This window comes from Fringilla coelebs (assembly GCF_963513975.1).
Source record: "Fringilla coelebs genome assembly, chromosome: 3".
Classification (NCBI taxonomy): domain Eukaryota; kingdom Metazoa; phylum Chordata; class Aves; order Passeriformes; family Fringillidae; genus Fringilla; species Fringilla coelebs.
In genome coordinates, this window is record NC_140030.1 from 55378787 (window position 1) to 55402381 (window position 23595).

The 23595-nt window shown below is 37.6% G+C and overlaps 1 protein-coding gene across 1 annotated transcript in view; it reads left to right on the forward strand.

Annotated features, from left to right (window-relative positions):
* Positions 1-1041: 1041 nt before the first annotated feature.
* ENPP3 (ectonucleotide pyrophosphatase/phosphodiesterase 3) overlaps positions 1042-23595 on the forward strand; it is a gene marked incomplete at its 5' end in the record, with an annotated part of 33997 nt that continues 11443 nt past the window's right edge. The window contains 16 exons of the mRNA XM_084202628.1: positions 1042-1158; positions 4192-4270; positions 6213-6335; positions 7562-7687; positions 8755-8815; positions 10074-10171; positions 12625-12704; positions 13257-13376; positions 14764-14873; positions 16267-16332; positions 17210-17282; positions 17739-17847; positions 18001-18129; positions 19501-19532; positions 22255-22382; positions 23300-23366. Of these exons, the coding sequence (XP_084058754.1) occupies positions 1042-1158; positions 4192-4270; positions 6213-6335; positions 7562-7687; positions 8755-8815; positions 10074-10171; positions 12625-12704; positions 13257-13376; positions 14764-14873; positions 16267-16332; positions 17210-17282; positions 17739-17847; positions 18001-18129; positions 19501-19532; positions 22255-22382; positions 23300-23366 (1518 nt within the window). The remainder of the gene's footprint in view (positions 1159-4191; positions 4271-6212; positions 6336-7561; positions 7688-8754; positions 8816-10073; positions 10172-12624; positions 12705-13256; positions 13377-14763; positions 14874-16266; positions 16333-17209; positions 17283-17738; positions 17848-18000; positions 18130-19500; positions 19533-22254; positions 22383-23299; positions 23367-23595) is intronic.

Here is a 23595-nt window from a genome sequence, read left to right on the forward strand (position 1 = left end):
AGGGGTAAAATATCTTGTAGAGTAAGAGAGTGATATCTGTCTGTAAATTAAAGGATGATGATGTGCGTGTGTGATTAATGGGGATAGTCCTACTGGCTAATGTGGGACTTAAGCATAACACAAATTGTATAGAATAAGGAGGTTACTAATTTGGGCTGCAGTGGAGTTAATTTTCTTCATACCAGCTTGTATTATTCATGCTTTGGATTTTTTTTAAATATAATTATAAATGTTATAAATTTGATTATTATAAGTTGCAGCTCCTGTGATGCTCAAATTTGGAATCAGATCAACATCTGAATAGTTACATAATCATCATAGTCCTAGTAGGCTTTGAAGGTACATTTTCATAACAGTCAATCCTTCCAGTAACCACCAAGTTGAAAAACAAATAGATTTTAAATTGTACTTAAACAAAACCTTTTTATTTTTTTATTGAATTTGATTCGGCTGTATGCAATTTGCTTTTGATTAGCACAGTTATAAGTGCTGGGAAAAAAACGGTGTAAGAAGGGAAAGAAGTTGAGACAAAGATGGACTGAAACTAACAGGGAGAAATCCTCTGATGCTAAATAAGGAAAGGGATCTGAATACATAGGCGTGACACAGAACACGAAATAAGAAACCATCTCCTTTCATACTGGTTTCGTACACTTAACACTTTCTTTGAGGATAAATTCTCTGGATGACAAGCTTTTAACCCAATAGTTTCGTACTTGAGTATTTTAGCATTTTATTGCTTAGCAACACTTTAATTCTAATCTTCACTTAAGTGTTTGCCTAATGCCGTTCTTATCTTGAACAGTCAGGTTCCCTGAACACAGATAAATGTTTTTCAGCCTTTGACCTTTCAGAGTAGTTTTCCTGCTTGCTTTGGCTTCCTGCAAACCTAACACGGATGCAAAAGCTGAGATCTCATAAAAAGATCTATGAGCAAAGTACTAGAACTCTTGAAGAAGGAGTAGCCTCTCACTCCAAGCTAACACAGCTGGGGGTGCTGAGGAAGGCAGGAGACGCAGACGAGTGGCAGATCTCGACAAAATGGAACTTGAGGATGATATAACCAGGGATCACAGACGACATTCAGAGGAGATATCTTTAAAATCAGAAGAGTATGTGAAGAAAAGAACCGTCTTGAAATACAAAGTCATCTGTGCTGTAAGTAGATGCTGCTCTTCAGCGTTGCCACTTTAACAATTCTCAAATCTGCAGGATTTTTTCAAGTTTCATTGTATCAGTATAATCATTTGGGGTAGTTTAGTAATTACTAGTTAAAATTTTACTGCATGAGTGTGTCACTGAAACTGCACTAGCTTCACTGGCACATTTCTAAAGTTCTTCTAGTGCCTATGAAGCAATTTTTTTTACTGGCAGTTTTTGTTGGACTTCATTAACCTGACAGTTCTTTTGCATGGTGAAGACATTGCTTCGATACTTTATTTTAGATATTGTCTCAAAACAGATGTATTTGTGGCCGAAGCAACCACGCTTCCCTTTTGCTTACTTTTGTATCTTTATATTTGTCATTAACAAAACAGAACCTATAGACAAGTCGTTGGCAAAAAACTTGGAAGCAAGGCATGGGAAAAGCCTAATGAAATGCTTTGTACAGTATTGTCAGTCCTGCATCTCAAATATCGTGTCAACTCTTCACCTCTTCCCCGAGGCTTTAAGAGCTATGCAGCTGCCTTGTATAGGCTTTTTGTTAAGTTTTTAAAGTATTTTCATGTATCTTCTGTTTATGACCACAATAGAAACAAGGATTAAGTATGTATATATGTTTGCACAAGCTCTTGCATTTGTAAATTGAAATTAAGAGAAAACTACAAGTACTGATTTTAGAAAAACTTGCAACTTAATTTTGAAAACAGCCCTATAAAAAGAGTCAAGCTACTCTACTTTTCAGCTCTATGCCATCAGCACAATTTCATGTAGTACAATTTCCTATTTAATGCTTCATTGTGCAAGGATTGCATAAAATATGATGGAAATACTGGAAATTGTGAAAAAAAGAAGATGAAATATCAGGCATATTTTTCCTAAAGTCATCAGTTAAAAATGAGTCATGAGAAAGAATGTTGGGAAACTGCATAACTATAAAGGAAAGTAAATTATACCTTCAAGAGGTACTTGGAAGAGTAAAGTGAGAAATTTAAGTATCCTAGAACATATTCATTCTTTCAGATGTACTAGCTTTCAAATTCCTGTCTATGCAAAATATACAATCTACATATTGGAGGTGTAAACTGGTAATATTCCACACAATTTATGTTTTTTGCTAAATCTAATGCATGAAATACTTTCTTGGCAACTTCTTCCTGAAACTTTAGGCAGAGAATAGGAGTTACACTGTAAGTCCCCCAGCAAACAGAACATATGCCCTAGGAACAGCTTTTCTAAGAATAAGTAGTTGTAATCCTGAATTTAGTCATAGAAGTTAGCCGTGGAAAGCCTGAGGATTTGAATAGGTGCTTCCACAGTTATTTCACCTTAAGAATGAATGTCCCAAAATTAAGAGTGTTTGTGTAAAAGTTATAATAAATGCATCATCTTATTTGTATACCTGATAGGAATTTTTGGATCTTACTTCAGCTGTCTTATTACTTGAAGAAGTGGGAATGTTTGTTGCTGTAGTAGCTCTATTTTAATTTATACTTCAGTTTAGTAGGATCTATTTATTTCAATTACAAATGTGAGTTTTAGTCAAAATGAAGGGTAAAACCACAGTGTCTTTGAGGTGAAAAGTACGTGCCCTGGTGATTAGGCTTATCTGTGCTCAGTGAAACACTTGGCAGTGTTATCCTCCCTGCCCAGAAAGAGTGCCTGCTGGTCCAGCCCAAAGGAACACCCCAACACCCTTATTCTCAGAGCCTGCTGACTGGATGTAGGATTAAACTGCTGCCTTCACATCTGAGGTCTCTCTTCAAGGGACTACAGCATTTCTGCCAGTTTGGCTAATCTTTCCACACATCCTTACTCCATCTGTCTCCCTCATCCAGTTCTCTCACCAATCCCATTTCCACTCCTTTTGAGGTACACCTATACAAAAACCTGTGAGTAAGTAGCAGGAAGAAAGTAAAGTTGAGAAGGAAAAAATATGAAAGAAAGAACTATGTCATTGCTAGTGCTTGGTGTTGCCAGAGAAATAAATCAATTGTACACCCACACCTGAGAACTGAGCCCTCCCTGCTGCCACACTTCTGCCCAGCACCTGCAAGGCAGGACAGGCAGCAGCAAAGATAAAGGATGCATGTGCAATTGTTCTCAGTTTCTTAAAATTGCTGTAGTCTCAGATAAGAGGCTCCATTACAATTATACTGAGCTTGAGGAGTAATCCTCTCTCGTTTCTACTTTATTTTTAATCTTAGTACTTCCAGGAATCAGCTGAACTGATTCCTGGAAATGGCAGAAGACAAAAGAAAGCTCTGAGGCGAAAATGGGGCATAAACTGTGCTGTTTCATGGTAATTTTTTCTGTGATATGCATTTTCTTTCCCATGATTATCTTAGTGAAGAGGAAAGTGCATCTATCACAAAATACTCTGAGAAGGTTGTCACTTATCACTGCACCTTTCAGGCAGCATGAATTGTCATTTGTCTTTGGCCTATGGAGCTTTGTGTCTTTTGAGCGGATAGAGACTTCCTGAGCTCTCCCCCAGTCTCCCAAATGTTATGCTGCTTTCTGTTATGGAGTTTCCTTGGGCTGTTAGTTTCCTTCCAATTTTCTCTAACCTTACTAACAAGGTGATATATTATAAGAAACTGGCATGTGGGTGAAAATTTTACACTTGCAGCCTCAATCCAGCTAAATTTCTTAAGAAGTCCTTGTGGTCATATCAGGTAAATACAGAAGATAAATAAAAGTGATTGCCTTTATTTGTACAGGCAAAGCCTATGCAAAACGGATAAATACACTGATTACTTCCTACTTTCTTTTCTCCAGCAAGGTTTTCTCCAATTACAACATCAAAACTGGCCATAGGTTAAAAGTGCAGCAATAGTACCTCAGATTCTAAGGTTATAACTGTTGTGCCTCTCCTATCTTCAGGCTCATTTTTTTGATGAAGAATTTCAGAGAAATGATTAGTTCTTAAATCATGCATTCATAGAAATATTAATGAGAGTTAATTTCTAATAAACATAACAATTCATCACAGTTGTGAACGTTGGTTTCCCTGTGTCTGTGTGACAGGTTCTGCTGTGTGCTTTGGTGGTTGTATCCCTGGGACTAGGTTTAGGACTAGGACTCAACCGTGGAAACCAAGAGCAAGGTATGTTTATGATACTTTCAGCATAATTACCAACAATTTGGATCTGGCAAAGGCTTTCAGCAAAGGCTCTTTTATAGTGTAATGTAAATGATCTGTGAAAATTCACCACTTGTGAAAAAAAATGTTCTTGCGAAGTTCTTTCGAGTTTGATTGTATAAAAACTGAACACTCACAGTCTGTACTGAAAAACCTATCCTAAACCACCAAGTGCCTAGCTGAATCTTTCCAAATATGTGAAACCTAGTTCATGGCACACTAGAAGTTTTATACGTTATCACTTCCAGAAAATTTGAGATATGTTATCCTATGATATATAATTATATATATAATTATTGCAATTATTCTATTATATATAATTATTACTTAAACAATAGTTCATGAAAGAAATATCATTGGATCATCTTCAGTATATTTGGCATAGTTCAGGGGGCTGATCCCAAAACAGATTATGAATATTCTTTGAAAACTTGAGTTTCTGCAAAGCTACAGTAAAAAGGGGGTTGTGGCTTGATTCAGTGGAATGGTATTTTTTAGTTAGGAAAAAAAGTAATGTTTGATGTCAGGGGGTCAGTCTAGGTGAGAACAAGCAAATGCAGCGCACTGTGAATTAAATAAAACACTTCCTTTAGAATCAAAACAATATTAGTCCCTTCTGGAGGAGTCCAAGGAAGCACATTCTCATTGCACATTTCTCTTTGCTAATCAACGCATATTGTTTTCCAAGCAGCTCATCAAGTCTTAAACCCTTCTGAAGACTTTCAGTAGCATGGGCCCTAGCAAATAATATAAAATGGAACCATAATTGGGTTTTGATAATTGGAAAATTATTTTAGCTCTGCATTGCCTCTACAAAGTGGAGTACAGAGAATGTGGTTACAAGGCTTGTCCATGTGAAGGCTGGTGTGGAACTGTGGGTGATCTTTGGAGATTTGGGGTTTTCTTCAGGCGTCCTCAGGAGACCCAGAACTCTCCCTTCACCCTGCTCAAAGGTGTCAGAGCTGTGCTGTGGAATACTTGTCTCAACTTCCAATGGCAGGACTATCTTTTGGACCCTTTTCTTTGTTTTAATTAGAACAACCCCAACCTACAGATTTTTAAAGGACATGATAATGATAAAGTAGCAGAGATATTGTCAGAGTCCTGGGTGCTCCAATAAGCTTTATGGATTGTGTCCAGACAGCTTTTGAATGTCTCCAGGAAAGGAGATTCCCCTGGCTGTCCCCACCCTGCCCAGGGCCCAAGGGCCACTGCCCCTGTCCCAACACTGACCCAGCAGGGATGACCTCCAGCTTGCCACAGCCTTGCCCTGCCCAGCCATGAGTCCTGCTGAGCCAGTACCACCCACGGGCCAACAGCCTGGCCTTGGCCTGTCCCTGTTGTCACAGAAGTGCCCAGTGCCTGGTGTGGGGCTGCCCTTGTGCTGCCTCACCTGCTCTGCTCCAGGCTGGAGCGGTGGCATGGCTCCTGATTGCTGGTCCCTGCCCAGCTGCCCCTGGGGAGTCCCCATGGCTCCAGTACCCTGCCCCGTGCAGGTCTATTAAAGAACATCCAAAATGGGAATCACCCTTCCTCTTCCATGTCAGACTGAGAAATGAGCACAGGAGATGCCACTCTTCTTTTCCTCATGCTGGCAGAGTGAGACACCCTGGCATTGCCTCCTGTGCCAGTGGTTCTGCCTGTTGCAGAAACAGCCCTGCCCCAGGCTGCGGGCCAGCACGGTCCCAAAAGCTGTCAGACCTTCAGCTCCCAGAGCGATTCCTACAGCCCTGCTTCCCCCGTGTTGGCCCATGTGCTGATGACCATATTGGAAAATGGCTGGGGAATCACACTTGGGGAATTGTTCAGCACATCTCTCCCTGCAGCCCATATCCATGATCTGTTTAACTGACCTACGTGGGACAGGGTTATCTGAACACTCATCCTTGCTGCCTTCTCCCTACAGTCAGCTGCAGACACAAGTGCAATGAGCCACACAGGAAAGATGTGCGTGGCTGCCAGTGTGACAGCAGCTGCAAGGAACGCCAGGACTGCTGCTGGGACTATGAGGACACCTGTGTGGAGCCAAGTAAGTTCCTCTCCAGGCAGTGCTCACTGTTGTCCATTTTATTTTGAATTTGGTTCTTCACGTGACTGGAATAGAAAATAGGTAATTGTCACGTTTTTGCAGATACACAGAAATCATGTCACATTTCCTAGGGAGGGAAATGTGACAAAAGTCACAAAATCACAGAATAGTTAAGGTTGCAATGGACCACTGGAGGTAATCTTGTTGAACCTCCCTGCTCAAGCAAGATCCTAGAGGACACTCCTAAGGCTTGTGTCCGGGTGGCTTTTGAATGTCTCCAGGGAATAAGATTCCACAACCTCTCTGAGCAACCTTTCCAGTGCTCTATCACCCTCATAGTAAAATTATTCCTGTTCAGGTGGATGTGGCAGAGTCAAGCTGCCTCTGTGGGCGGATAGAGAGCTGTAACTTGGTGACCTGGCAGGACACAAAATCTTCCTGCATCTTTCTCAAATCAGACCCCTGTATTTTTGTCCCTTATGGATAACCAAAGCACTTGCCATGCATATTCCATGGCAGATACAAAGCTGAATATGAGCATGGGCAGGAATAATGGTTTATCTTTAAGCAGGGCCCTTGAAGCAGCCCTGTTGTGCCCATACCTCTTGCACATTTCAAAATAAGGAAGTGTTTCCCAGTCAGCTGTGCTCTCTAGCTCATGCAGACCTCAGTGGATGCTTGGGACTGGATGAGTCCGCTTGTCTTCCAGGGGACAGCCTGGTTCTGCATTGAGGCCAGGCCCCTCTCCAGTTACTGTCTCTCCTTTCCCAGCAGCTTCTCAGCTATTTCTTCATCCTTACTGCTTTTTCTGCCCACTTCCACCCTTACTTCTCTTTTTTTTTTTTTTCACTCTGCTGGAATTCATGTGCAAGAGCATGAAAAATATCAGTTTGCTTCTCCTTCTCCTCTGTAAAAGAAATATGAATTTTTAAAAAAATTGTTTTGTTTGTGTTTTTCCCTAGATCTTTTTTTGAGGAAAGTGAGTTTGGGGATACCTTTGTAAAATAAATTATTTTATGACTCTGTGTTACTGTTCAATGGCCAAAGAAATTGGCTTTTTGCATTGAATGAAATTTTGAATTTTCTTTCCAGAGCAAACTTCTAAAGCAACTCAAACAGTACACATAAATAATAATTTGTTTTTCTTTACCTGTTTGAAGGATTTCCATGCAAAGAAGTTCACATGAGGTGAACTGAATCATAGTTTTTTTCCTTCCAATTTTCAGCCCGATCTTGGACATGCACTAATTTCCGTTGCGGTGAGACAAGAGTACCTGGAAGTTACTGTTCTTGTTCTGATGACTGCTTGCAGAAAAAAGACTGCTGTGTAAATTACTACAGCATTTGCAAAGGTAAATCAAAATCAGAAAGTTTTACATATAAATTTTTGTATGAAATAGATGGGCAAACATTGCAAATATAAAGGTGGATGAATTTGTTTCTCGAGACCAGAGTCTGACTGGCATTTTGAAAAATTAATGTTTTGAGATGAAGCTTTTGGTATTTTTCACTGTGAAAAACACTGTTTCTGCAGAATACTGTAAATTGTCATTCATGAGACAGACAGAATGCTTTGGATATTGCAGAAGTATACCATGTGGGGGCTTTGGATTATTTCCTTTTTGTCTTCCCTTTCCCCCGAAATAGATGGAGACAGTCTGAAGTATATATTGTAGTAGTCACCTCTAATTTAAAATTTCCCATCCTTTTTATTATAAGTCTGGTTTTAGATTGATTGCTTATGTTTTACTTATTTTTGAATATCTTTGTTCATGGATAATTGTTTCATACTGTCTCCAGGTAAACACATAAAGAATAGTGCAGGTATGATTCAGTTACAGGAATGACACTTAAGGAGTATGATGGTGACATGGTGTCTGTTATCGGAATTCCTTTGCTTTGTGGAAAGGGATAAATCTAAGGCAACTCCTGTAAAATTATAGTTGTTAACTAAATGCAGATTAAAGTTAAAAAAAGTTAAACCACAACATGCAGAAAGAAAAGAAGTACTAAAGGGAGCCTTGGGCTTGTCTGTAAGTGTGTCAGCGGTACTCAGAAAAGGAAAAAGGAATAAGTAGCCCAGTGTGGACAGGATACACTTTGAATAATTTAAATTTAAAACTCAGTAAAAGTCTAAGCTTTCATAGTGTTTTCTTCTTCATTTTGTTTCTTTGCTTTTCTGTGTAGCATATGTTCTTTGTTTTAGACTTACAGTTGTGAGCACTCGTCCTTTCAGGGTTTGAAACAATTAGGTTGCACCAAATTGTTTCTAAAGTAAAGGTGTCTAGATCTAGATTTCTGTTGAAGCAGAAAATGTTGCAGGAAGAGCTTTAAAAAGATCATCCAGGCAGCTGCTTTTTTTTGGTGGTGGTGGTGGTGGGGTTCAGTGCTAACTCAGTATTTTTTTTTTTCCTTTTAGGTGAAACATCCTGGGTAGAGGAACCATGTGTGTCAGTTGAAACTCCTCAGTGTCCAGACGGGTAGGATAAAGGAATTTGTCTTCTTAGCAAATAAAATCTTTGCAATGGTCAGAAATACTCCAGTATTCTGAAACAGGTTTTCATATTTATGGAGAGTAAAGTCCCTGTCCTGAGGAATATTATGTAGAAATGGTTTGTGACTAGGAATGTTTGTTCTTTTTAAAATCTTTGTCATTCATTGATCATTTACAGTTTAGAGCAGAGTACAGAAGTTCAAATTCAGATTGAAATTCAGCAAAGACCTGGGAAACCTGTTAGAGTTATCTCAAGGTTCATTTATCACAAATTGTTCATAGTCCATTTTATGTTACCATATTGTATCTTTGACAGCTCAGATAAGTTACCTTATGCAGTCTGTAATAACAGATAGAATCTGTGATTGCAATTCTTTAGGCAACAGGGTTATCCAGGGGATTTTTGCTCCAATTATTTGCAGGAAGAAAGGTAGCTATGAAAATAAGATAGCTATGAAGTAGCTGTATATCTACAAATGCTGAAAAAATATTGCTATTTGTGCAGGATTTCAGAATAGCAGGTAGAGGCTAGACAGAAACAACATTTAAAAGTTGTCTTTGAAGAAAGATGAATTAATTTCTGGTTTAGTTATGGTATTTGTGGCATTATCCATTATTTTATTTTATTTTACTACCAACTTAATTTAATTCAAACAGTAAGACCATTAGCATTGTGACTTCTTTGTGGTTCCAGCATGCACCTCCCAAAATAGGTATCAAAGTACACTTTTTAGGTTAACAAATAACTTGTTGAGTTAACACAGTTTTGTAGGCTAAAGCTGGGAAAGTAGTGGAGAGGGGCTTCTTTAAGTGCTATACACCACATTGAAGTATAAAGATCCATTTCATTTCAGATTCAAATGAGTAAGCTGTTTTATGCTAACTGGTTTTATACAAATTATTGATGCTAGTGTGCTTCTGTGTTTTGGAAAGACCACTGTTAATAAGAGCAAACTGGGATAGTGATTACTGTCTGATGTCAATATGTAACTTTTAAAAAATATTATGACTGAAATGATTACTTGTATTTTATTCCTCCTCTGGTTTCTTACCAGGAGGATTATTATTATTACTTGCTCTCAATATTGAACTATTTCTTTATCTCACACTGTGTTATTCATTCTGGGGCGCATATGAATACTCTAGATCATGCTTATAAAAACTGAATTTATATTGTTAGAAATCTTAATAAGTCACCAACTCTTCAAACTTCTTTATGATGATAAATTTATATTTTCTTGTAGATTTACTCTCCCACCCCTTATCCTTTTTTCAATGGATGGGTTTAGAGCAGAATATTTGGAAACTTGGAGTTCTTTGCTGCCAAATATTGAAAAACTCAGTAAGTTACCAAGAATCCTTTGACAGTTTTCTTTCAAAGTCTGCATGCAACCTCTCTGGTCCTTTTTGCTACTGTCGTGCATACGTGTTGCTCAGCAGTAAAAAAATCACAAACCAGGCCTTTCTCATCAGTAGTATCTTTTCATTATTACATATATTCTGCATTGCTTCTTGTATTTGCACAGCAAACATGACTTTTTTTTTTAACAAGACCTCTAATATTGGTCAGCAGCTTTTTATTAAATACACAGTTTGAAATATACTTTAAAATACTTTTTAAAACTGAGAAAAAGTTCCAGATAAGCATTTCCTGCACTCTCAGTACTGCATTAAAAAGTAGCTGAACAGCTGATAAGGAGTGGAACATTGAAGTATAATGCATTGAGTTATGGGGAAATTTTTTTTTCAAGTCAGATATTTTAAGTATGTTGACATTATTCCAGTAAGGGTCAAGTAACCATTTTCCAGCATTTCTGATTGTGAGGAAGACTAAGTTGAAGATTTCTAGCTTGTGCTCTAAAAAGTGAGACCGTTAGTGCATATTTGGTTAAAATTCCTGAATATTTTAGAACTCAGATCTCCAGAGACAAAATGTCTCCATATTTAGTAATTTCTTCTCAGCAGCAATAGTCTAAGTTGACAGTATTTGTATCAGTCCTGAGTATGTTACATCATGTTTCTATTGTGCTCCTTTGAAAATTTCACATGCATGTTATGAAGTACTACATTTTATGGAGTAGTTAACAATCTTGTTTGAGGCTAATGAGAGAATCCAGAAACCTGAGCTTGAACTAATGTGCAAACCTGACTTCTCTGGCTAAGTGTTTATTCTTTGACATCATTCTGACTGGAAGGAACTTGAGCCAGTGAAGGAGTCATGAATGCTGAAGTCAGTAGCCAGGTGAAACAAGGTGAAAAGGGAATGCCAAGCTGGCAAAAGGAACGAATACCATTCTATGTCTATGTTCCCAAGAAATCCTTTGAAACAAGAACCAATCTAATTCAACATTGCTCATATTTGTGGTCAACTTGAGCAATTGTTTATACACACTCATGTTTATATTTCTCAGAAATCTACAGGAAAGGGAAATTTCTTTCTTTACAAAAGAAAAAATGACATGTTGATTGGTAGCATAGAATCTTTCCTCTCTATTAACTCCTTTAACCTAGAACTTTCAGTAAAGGTAATCAAGTTTATAGAATATATATACTATGACACTATGAATATTATTGTGCAAGAGAAATCCATAGAAAATTTTGCTGATTTTCTCATATCTTTCAGTTATTCAATTATTCAGCCATTCTTCAAACACTCTTTATTAAGCCTTTTTTTTTTTTTTTCTGTATCACATTGGAACAGTTTTGTTGGAAAAATTCACATTTTCATTGTTTTGGTTGCTTAGGTAAAATCAGCTTCTGTTCTTTGGCTGAAATGCCCTACGTCAATGAAAAAAGTGTGTTTGAGCATGAATGAAATAATCATCTGCTTACAGCTTAATATAGAACTTTGTCTATGTGAGTTAGATATAAAAACATCATTAAGGCATCTTCCAGTCTTCATATATTTGTTTTGTGGGTAAATAAATTGAATCTTACAGTGGGTTTAGACATTACAGATGTTTGTGTGCTGAGAACATTTGATTGATGAAAAATAATGCAATGTTTGGAGATACAAGTAGGATACCTGGGGTGGGATTCACTCCAGGGCAAAACACTTGCATTGAGACATATTCTTGGAGATGTCTGCATGTGAGATGATTATATGCTCATTGAAGTCCGTGCCTTTTTGTTTGGTATAGTCTGCACAGCACAGTGCCAGAGCCTAGAGGACAAGTCAGCTCAATGAACAGACAGATGGTGCCATGGGACAAGTTATTGCCCTAATCTGTGTTTTTGGTATACTTCAGAGTGCCATGGCCTTCAGCAGCTGTGTCAGGAGAACACACATCTTGAAGGTGATTTGCATCAAAACTGTCAACTTTCATGCAGATGTCTTGGACATCAGAGGGTTTCCCAAATGCCACCTCACTACAGTGCTTAAGCAACTGAGTCCTTCCCTGCTTGTCACCAATCAGCTCTGCAGGGTATCTTTTCAGTCTCATTGCATAAGTATGCAGAGCATTTTGGATCTCAGAAGTATCTGAGAAATTTATTTGGATTGGCAGACCAAAGGATGCAGGAGGAGCATCTGAAGGCCAGACAGGATCATTAAAGATTTCTCAAAGGACCGTAGACAGCTGAATTGGGCATCCAGGCTCACTAACTGCAATGGTACAGTAGGCTTAGCTCACAAGGACACACCAGGATTGTATGAGTCTTGTTTTGGAGTGACATTCTTCTGTCTAAAGCTGCAGCAACTGATAGTGGTGATTTTTTTGTTTGTTTTTAAGACTGTTACTTTTCAATTAAAAAAAAATAAGAGAAAATGTATATTAATACCCTGATCTGTTGCAGAAACGTGTGGCACACATTCAAAATACATGAGAGCTGTTTACCCCACAAAAACCTTTCCAAACCACTATACTATTGTCACAGTAAGTGAGAATTTTTGCTTTTCCTTTTCATTATCTGGATAACACAGAAAGGATTTTGTGGTGCCTGTCTTTCTGTGGGACATGGGAACTCATGCTATAGGTATCAGAGAGAGATAGAGATGCTGAGATGGTACATACAGGCATGATCTGTGTGGCTACACATCTTGCCCTGGCCTGTGAGCTGAGTATTCCTGATCCTTGTCAGTTTAATTGGATATGGGTGAGCATGGGTGAGGACACAGCCTTTTGATGATAGCATTTATAAGGGTGGGTTTGGTAGCTGACATGCAGCCACATGACATACAGGGTTCTTAATCTATAGCACATCAGGTTTTAATTGGGCTGGGAAGGAAATGTGGGAAAGGGGATTTGATGGGCACGCTGAATTCCTCGGCAGGAAGATGATCTGTGTGAATTAAGAAAGCATTCTGCTCCCAAGATAAAAAAATTCTTTAAAAATTGCGACACTGTAGCAGTTTGCATTGAAACATAGTTTAGGGTCCATTTGATTTCAGGGCTAAGCATTTTATTTTGTGTGTTCTCTTTTTACAGGGATTGTATCCAGAATCTCATGGTATCATTGATAACAACATGTATGATGTAGGCTTGAATGCACATTTCTCACTTTCAGGGGAGGAGAAATTCAAACCTGCGTGGTGGCAAGGGCAACCAGTAGGTTTGTTTGTCATACAGCATTTATGTCCAGAGTGGTTTGTGTCATATCATAAAACAAAACAAAAAGGGAATAAAATTAAAAACGGTGCAATATATTTGCAGAAAGTACTAGATAACCAGTAGGCTTCATATTATAGGCTGCCTACAAAAAAGTTTGCTTGTTATGAAAAGTAAAAGGATTCTTAAAATGTTAATTCTGAGACTTAAAATGTTTACTCAATGTGGCAGTTAGTAAAAAAAAACCCTGAAATATTTCATCTAGTACTGGAATAGGCTTCTTGCCACTGTCAGCCACAGTAAATTTTCAGTATGATTTGATTTTGGGGTATTTCTTTTTGCTTGTCTTTTGAAGACTTGCTGAAAAATGAAATTGGTTTCCAAATTACATCTATTTACTCATATCTATTTGCAAATGTCCAGGCATTTAACAGCAAGGAAGGGAGTAGCAAAGAGCTTAATTTCTGAAAAAAATTCCAATTATATATAACATATGACACAATTCATAACAACCCTGAATTGTACCTATGGTTATGATTAATATTATTAATTTCCTAGTAATATCAAGCTCTAATAATAATGCTGAAAAAACTGCTAAATATATGCAATATGTAGTATCCTTGCTTAACATGTATTTATATATGTGTGTCTGTGTCTGTGTAGTAATGTTTATAATATACTCAAATACCCAGATTTTTGATGATTTTTTTCCTGAAGGATCCTGTCAGGTTTGTAACAAAACCAGAGCTTAATATAAATATCCAGGATTAATATAAATATGCCCTCTTATAATAAAGTCATACAATTAGAATCTATATCTGAAATAGAAAGAGATACAAAACAAAATGAAACTAATATAACAGAATATTTTAGTTGGAATGGACTTACAGTTATCATCTAGTCCAGCTGCCTGACCAACTCTGGGCTGCCCAAATATTAGATCACATTTTTAAGGGTGTTGTCCAAATGCCTCATAAACACTGACAGGCACAGGGCAGCAACAACCTCTTTAGGAAGCCTGTTCCTGTGCTGTATTTGTAATAAAATGTTTCCTAATGCCAAGTCTGAACACCCCTAAGGCAGCTTCTTCCATCTTCATGATCCTTGCCACAGGAAAAGGGATCACTGCCCATTGGCATTGATGGAAATACCTATGTGGTTTTTTCTCTGCTGAGGCTATCCAGGAAGTAACAACATCATGGTTTCCATGCTACTAGTTTCTCTTCAGAATGTGCATGCAGGAAACAAAACTTCATATCAGATATGGTCATTAGGTAACTGTGAAAGGAGAAGGAAAAATGCATTCTTGCAGCACATATTTCCACTTTTTTCATCTGAAGTCCTCCAGGGGTGACAAAAAATAATTTGTTTGTATCTTTACCCAAAGGTCTGGCTGACAGCAATGTCCCAAAATTTGAAAGCAGGCACCTTCTTTTGGCCAGGCTCTGATGTTCCAATTGGGGGAAAATACCCCACCCTGTACACCATATACAACGGGTAAGATCTGATACAGCTTGTACTAAATTCCTGCAGATTACTCCAAAAATCCAAACTGCTATTTGACAGTTGAAAGAAATAAAATACAAGATTTTTAAACAAGTCTGACAGATGAGTGCCATGCCACATTATCCTGCTTATGCCATGGAATTACCAAAAATACTTGAAAATTTCAAAACCATTCAGGGGTTTCACAATGAGAAAGTCAAAGGGTACTGTATATTCTGCTCTCCTAAACAGTTTAGAAGTCTTAGCCAAATGCAAAACACTAGGAGAGCATCCTGGAAATGATTAGTAGCCACTGCTAAGCTGCACCAATGATTGCCATATTTCCATGCATAAAATCAGCATATATTATATAGCACTCTAAAAATATTTGCACTTGATAATAAGCTTACAGATGACCTATACCCTAAGACAACAAACACAAACTAGGAAGCCATGGCAAGAGGCTATGGGAGACAAATTATTGGAGAGAGACTGCTAGATAGAGAAGCAACTGAAAGAAGAGGGGCTCTAAATTTTCTCTGGTCTTGCTTGCATGTTTGATAATGTGCACACACCTGTTGAATCATAGTTCTTGTATGGTTTTTTTCTAGTTCATTCAAAGGTTGCACAAGTGAAGTACCAATTGCCTTCATCGTTTTTGTGGCATTATTTTTGTTGGCTTTTTGTTGTTGTTGTTGTTTGTGTTTCTTGCAGTTTGTTTGTTTTGCTATGGAAGCCATTGGCATTAGTAAATTATTTCTAGATTTTGATGATTGTGATGATTACAGTATACTTCCCATGATTCTTTAGAAAGATAATCTGAAGCAAGCATAGAACCATAAGTCTCTATAGATAACAGAATTTACAGTGATGTGTAGGCTTGGTACTCAGAAAACATCTAAGTACAGTGAGTAACTAACATACAGCTTGTGTATTACTTTGAGGGAAAGCAGAGATATTTAATGGGTGAATTCTCTCATAGGAAACAAAGCATGATCTCACAAAGACTTTGATGGCATTATTACTTACTTTTAATATATGAAAGTCCAAGGCTTATACATGCTGGAAAGAATAAAAATTGTTCTACCTTGTATTTCAGGTTTATTTCCTCAACTTAAAATACCATTTTTTGCAGGTATTTTTAAATATATGAGTAGTCCCCCCAACACAGGCTTGTGTTTGTGAAATCAGGGTCTGTCTAATTTACCACTTAAAGTAAATTACATTCAATTAAAAATGAGAGTAATAAAATTAATTGCTATATCTTGTTAAAATGTGTCATTCTTTGTTGCAGATCTGTGACTTTGATATATGACTAGAGTATGGACTCTGTGTCTAGGAAATAGAAGTGCTAGTCAGAAAGTCTTGTTAACATTGTATCTTTTTTATTTTTTTTTCTTTTCAGTTCAATTCCATATGAAGAGAGAATTTCAGGAATACTGAAGTGGTTTGATAATGCCCAACCTGAGAGGTAACACCTTGTAATATCTACCTGCTTTGTGACACTATAGCTTGGAACGGTTTTAATGCTTAGCAATTGAAATTTATGTTGGTGTTTGTGAAACATGGAATCTTCCTCACCATTTTAAATGATTATTAGCTGAACTTAAGCCTGTTCTGTATCTTATCATAGCTATGATAAGACTGCTGGTACGAAAGATTAAAAAGTGAACATATATCTGAACAGGATGTACTGTTGTATGAGTTTTATTTGATTGTTCTATTTTTTTTCTTGGTGCATGTCCTGAAGGAAACATTGATTCAGTTTCTAGTCTAAGTGTGTGGATGAAAGATTTTATATGAAGGCTAATGCACAAGAAAGGTTAAATACATGAAAGTAATTGCACTAAGTAATTCAGGATGAGATGTAAATGTCAGTGCTGATCGTGGTGTTAACTTTGTGACGTGTAAAGAAATGAAATATTTTATATGGCAGTTTGCTAATAAAATCCTAAATGTATTTGCAGTTAGGAGATACTCTCTAGAGTCTCACTGCTTAGTCAGGAAGAGCTCTTTCAGATGGTAGTTCCATTTACATCTCAAAAAGGATTGTTTGCTCTGGTGTCTGAGATCTTGGATTTTCCCAGAGTGATTTCTGGTTACCTGTTAAAGACACTGGATATTGTTTCTGAAATTGTAACTTCAAAGAGCCCATGTTGATTAATTACAAAACTCAGAGGAAGTTGGATGATTATATTTGCTATATGGACTGTTATCAAGGTTTAAAGAGGTTATTCAGAATTTCTTTTAAAATGTCATTTAATATTGCTTTTTTTTCAAATCAAAATGTTTGCTTTAGGTGCTGCCTCTAAATTCTCATAACGTTCTGTTCTTATTTCTAACTCAAGGCCTGATATCTACACTTTATATATTGAAGAACCAGATTCTTCTGGACATTCATTTGGACCAGTTAGTGCTGGTGTAAGTACTTTCTATATTTTTCTTATACTTGATTGCTCTAAAAATGGTGTTGTAGTATGAACTTAACCAATTTATAGACCTGAAAAGGATAGTAGATGAAAAATTGCCATGACTGTTTTGTGACTTTTTGTTAAGAACTTTTGCTTGTGGTTGAGCCTAATGATATGATTCCCATACTGTGTGTGAATCAAAAGAACCATTAACCAAACAGACTGGCAGAAAATAATTTCAGATCATACTAATAGAAAAAATATGAATATTTATATTTAGACTGAACTTTAATTATGTTACTATGTGATATTTAGAAGCACATGGTCTGGCAAATCCTCAGAACTGTCTTTTACATTCTACTTCAATGTTTGCTAATTTGTAACCCAAAAGTGTTAAATTTTTACTTGCATGAAGGCAGAAAGCTCAACCTTTAAGGATCTTAGGTGTAACTGGTTTATCTCACAGGTAATCAAAGCCTTACAGGCAGCAGATAAAGCAGTGGGGATGCTCATGGATGGACTTAAACAAAGAAACCTGGACAAGTGTGTAAACCTCATTGTTTTAGCTGATCATGGTAATGTATATGCTTCTTTTTTCAAGTTAACTTTACTGAGTCACTGTTTTCTTCCTGGGTGAAATACGTGGGCTTAGTAGTGTTAATCCATTTCATAAATCACTTTATCTTCCTTGTCATATGAAAAAGTCCTGTTTCTATGTTGCCCTTTAGGGATGGAGAAGACCTACTGCACGAAGTTAGAATATATGACTAATTACTTCAAAGAGGTGAATTTCTACCTGTATGCTGGGCCTGCAGCTCGCATTCGAGCCAAGAATGTTCCAGAAGACTATTCTACCTGTAAGTCTGGACCAATCCTGGGATTGAGCAATCAATGTAGCAAGAAACAAACAAACAAACAAACAAATAAGGAAATGGATAATCAGTAGTAATCAGCAGTGTGAGCAGCTTTCTGTTTCCCTTAACTTGGCTTTAACATCCATGGAAGTTGTTTGGGATATTTTTTTTAAAGAATGACCACTTCAGATGAATTAGAAAGTTAGAAAAGATTGTTGCAGTCTCTAATTTGTATTTTCTTGACATGGAAAGATGAAGTAAAGGTAGTTTTTTTTTTTTTAACTGGAATTTGGGTCTTTCATAAGTGCATTGCTCTTCACAGATTTCTTGTGCAACATTGGCAGAGTCAGTCTTTTTGAAGTAATGAGTATTTCTGTGTGTACAAAGTTACAGAGCCTGAACCTTAGCACAGTGGAATCTAAGCCTTGTTTAAGACATTTAGCTAGTGTCTCAAAAGAACAGAAAATTGATACCATTTGAGCTAACTCTGACTTGAAATAGATACCATGCTCTCAGACTGGAAAAAAAAAATCCCAGAACTTTCTGTATCAGGGAAAACAACGGAGTTAAAATCATGGAAATGCTCTATGTATTGACTTCAAAGAATTTGTAAAGTATTGTAAAAGGGATAGTTATTGCAGATTGCAAATAAGAGCCAGGATCCCACTGTGCTTTTTATTCATATTTTATAATTGTACTTATATTGGAAGGCATAATATTTATATGACAAAAAGCAGACTTTCATTGGTTTAAGTCATACAAAAGCGGTTGAGGAAAGAATACTGATGGTTTTTCTGTGTCTCAATCTCAATAAAATTGTTTACTCATTTCCCCTAATAGTCTTAGATTTTCTGTAGGAATTTTTCTTCCATGAAGTGCTCAGATTTACTTTTTTAGAAAGTTAATCTCAAATGGTTAAACTAGTCGTTCAAAATGTGCAAGGTGAAAATACCAAGATAGACTGAAATTTCCTGTGTGACTGTTGCTGGAAGCAAAGTACAAGACAAGTTCTCCAGGTCCTGTTCAATGTAAAAAAGGTTATACTTCAAACTTCTCTTTAGATAAGAGAAAAAACCTCGGGTCTGATGATCTGTCAGCTTTAGGTGTAGGCAGTCATCAGCATGGCAGTTTTCTACAGTCTGTCCTGATGAACCCAAAGTTCTAGTGCTCTAGTTACTTCCACAGGCACACTTGCAGGTACTTACCATTGGAAACATAACATTCCTACCTGTGGAAGGAGATATTTGCTGCTGTCTTCACAAGCTAATAAAGAAAACCAACTTTATAGACAAAAAAGCATATTTGAGTTTTTCTCATGAGGCTTTATCCTTCAGCCATTTGAATGTACATTAATTCATCTTTTCTTTTTGACAGTTGACTCAGAAGGAATCGTTAAAAACCTCACAGTGAGTAAATATTCTCATAACTTCTACTCATAGCTACTCTTAATAGGAATCTGAGGAAAAAAAAACAGTTTGTAAAAAACCGAGACTATGGTGCCAGTTTAAATAGTGTACTGACTCCACTCTGACTTGGGAGGCAGTTCTGGAAGTTGTTCAAAGATGATGCACAAAGGTTTGCCATAGGGGATCTCTGTTCAGGTAAAATTGTTCTGTACTTCACTTTGAAAGAGAAGAGGCTGAGTTCAGGGGCAGAAACTTGGGTATATCTTTGTGATAGAAGAGAATACAGCACAGAGATGCTTTAGACAATAGGCATCTGTTAGCACTGGAACAAGTGCTCCACTCAGGCTAGGCTAAAGTAACTTTTCCACGCAAGAGATGATGACATTGTAGAGTATATTGCCACAAAGTGTTGTAGAGGCTGGAAATATAAGTAGGAGGGGGGATTTTAGACACATTAATGCAGGACAGCACTGTAAGGGCTTTTAGAGCTGATCCACAAGGAACATCTGACTTAAGAAGTCCCTGAAGCCTAGAAGAAACTAATCAGGCATGAGAATGAAACTTCATTCAATACTTGGCTTTTCTTACACACTTTCCCTAAGCATCTGATTCTAGGAATTCTGGAGATCTGATTTTAAGCAGAGTACTAGGCAAGATGGGCCTTTGGCATCAGGCAGTATGACTGTCTTAGGATCTTTTGACATATCACTGAGCTAGTTGCAGTGCTTTTACATATGCTGCACCACAACAGGGTCCTGTACTGGTAGTTCTGCTTGGAACTGAGCCATGCTGAATGGATCTAGCACCTGAGGGCAGGTCCAAGCTTGCCTGTCTCCCATGTGGGCACACTTTGACAGTTGAGTTGTGAAGGATACAAATAAAGAAGTTCAGAACAGGGCGCAAACCCAAGGAAGACCAAACCTATTTCTTTTACTAAAGGGTGATGTGACAGTGCACGGTGCTTTCCTCTTTCCTAATACTTTTTAGACAGATAATTCAGTCTCTGTCACTTTTTTGTAGTGTTCAGGATATACATGTGGGATGAATGTGCTGGCCGAACTAAAAAAATTGTAGGCTGTCTTTCTGTATTTCTTTCCTTTTACAATTTACACTGAGTTAAACATTTAAACTGCTTGCTCTCAGTGTGCTGTCATAAATTCCCCTTGTTTTCTTCACTGACAGTTGGTTTTCTATTCTGCGGCTTGTCCTGTGCTAAGCAGTAGACAGGCGTTGTGGTACATTTATAAAAATGCTCTCAGTTTGTCAAAATCCTGGGCTCCCAATAGATATGTTTCCGATAAATCTCCACTAGAGGTCTCCCTGTTGAACTTGTGGGAGTAGGATCAAGGGCTGGGAATAGCTGAAGGAGCTTTCTCAGAGCTACATCCCTCGCCTCGCTGTATGATGCAGGGTCTGTCGTATCAAAGAGCATTGGTATGAGGGGAATATCACAATCTGCATGTTCTCAACTTCAGCTGAAACTGCTACTGCTAATAGTTACAGAGATGTGACAACTTGTGACTTATGGGAATAGTCTGGTACCAGGACATGCCCTCTTTCCTTTCCTCTTCATAAATGGTTGATGTATTTTGTCCCGTCAAGTTACTAGAATGAGGGGTTTTTGCAGATGAGGTAGTTGTGTGTTTTATATTTATTGCTAATTAATAGACATAAGTCATATGCTGATTTCCTCTATTTTTCCTTTTAATTAGACCTCTTCTTCCAGGCTAGCAAACACACGGAATCCTTATTTTTCATGCTCCTGGATTCCTCTGTTCTTCTTTGATGGCTATTGAGGCACAGTTACATCCATGTCACATGTTAAAGTCTGTATCCTATGCAGAGCATAGAGTTTTAGTATTTAGAAGTGAAGATGTCAGACCAGACTCCAAGCATGGTATAGTTTGCACAGCCTATGTGTTAAAACAGGTCCACCTCTGTGGCCTACCCAGCTTCCTAGCAGCTCTTCCTTTAGCATTTTAGGTATTCTTGGTTATCCCAGTGCTGGGTTCCTGATCTGGAGCAACACTTAACACTTCTGAAACTTTGCCATGATGCTTGCAGCCAGCTGGAATGGCTTCTAATGGCCATATATAGTTAAGTCTTTGCAGTATGTCATGTGGTTATCATTAGGCTCACAATTCTAAGCTCTTCCATGGCATGCCTGCTAATGCAGCAGTTATATGAACACACTAAATGTGGGTGTAAAACCTAAGACCTTTAGCTAACAGCTGAGCAATGGACATTTACATGTTCAGGCTTGCAGCTAAAACCCTAGACTGCAAATTGTGTATGTTCGGCTTGCTTTGTTATTTATTGAATGGAAAAGTGACAGAAGGTGGCAGAAATAAACTGCCAGGGAACTTTCTCTTGTGAAGTGTAATCTTACCAACCAGATGCCAATGGCATTAGTACGGAAATATAGACTAAACAGTTCTACTGAGTGTCTTTAAGCCTTAGATGTACTTTTACCACAGTATTTGTGGGCTTGATATACAAATTGTATGTAGTCTATTTTCAAAGAGTTCCAAAAAAGTGTCGCTTTTCCTTGCATTGCTTCTGGGGCCAAAAATGACATCTGCAGGTCATGTGAGAAGCTATCTGTGACTAACAGGCTTTGTGCTTGCATTCCTATCACTGAGATATTTGTGATAATTTTGAGTGATGGGTGCTTTTTTGAAACTGAGCGAAACTCGTGACTGGACTCTTTTCTTTTGCACAGTGCAGAAGATCCCCTCAGCACTTCAAGCCCTACCTGACCCCTGACTTGCCCAAACGATTCCACTATGCTAACAACATTCGTATTGATAAAGTTCATCTTTTGGTGGATCGACAGTGGCTGGCTGTGAGGTAACACGATTTGTGTGATTGTTATGCTGTTTTTCTCATCCGACTCTCAGTCCTTAAATTTCCTTCACAAATGCTTCATTTCGTGTTTTGCTTTAGACTTGTTACATTTCCATGTTTATTACAGTTGAAATCATACTATACATAAAAAGGAAACATGGTTGTTTTAGTGAAACCAAACTGCTGTCCAGGACACACAAAAAGAAATGTGCACTGAAAAAAAATCTTATAATCACCCTATTTTAAACTGTGTTCAAATGTTCTTGGGCCTATGAAAACAGGATACTTGCACTCGATAACTGTGCATTGAATTGGTATGGGGTGACTATCTCCTAATTTTTCCATGTGTCTTAGCAATGGGTAGATAAAAATAAGTGTTAGTCACCATGTCAGAGTATTCTGTTGTGTTGCTAATTCTATAACGCATCCCCACATTATCCACGTGTCTTCACCCTTCAGAATCTATGATGAAAATGCATTGTCTTGTAAGGCAAAATCCCTTGCAGTCTTACTTGTATTATTCCACAGAGGCTAACAGCACTTCTCCCATTGTAAGCTTTCTGTTAAAATGCCAAAGAATATAACTAGGAATCCTTCCAAAATAGATTACACTTGTTCTGCAGCCTGTATCTAGGTAAAGGCCTCAGTTCAAAAATAGCCATTTTTTCAATTTGCTTTGAAAATATTGTTTCACTGTACACTCATAGCCAGCTAGGATAATTTATTACAGTCCATAGAAATTTCTGTTAGAGGAGAAAGAGGTCTTCATAGAAATGAATGCTATGATGAGCCATAAATGCTACAATATGATGGCAGAATCAGTTCTCAAGGAATGATGGAGTCTGTGAGCCACAATGACTGTTACTAAGTCCTTCTATTTGTGTCATTTTTATTTACACTCTCTGATGGTTTCTCCTTAGGGATAAAGGTTACACATATTGTGATGGAGGTAACCATGGCTATAACAACGAATTCAAAAGTATGGAGGTGAGATGATTTCTATTCTATTCTATTCTTGCACTTTCTTATATACAAAATCATAATGTGCCAGGTAAATCACCAGAATACAGAACAATGACAGTTTTTGCAGTGTGCTTTTTCTTTTCTGGTCACAAGACAAGTAAACTGTAAACACATACTAGGTCCAAATATTTGTATTGCCTTTCATCAATGTGTATAAGGCCTGTTTCTTTGGGGTCCTGTAGTAAAAACAGTC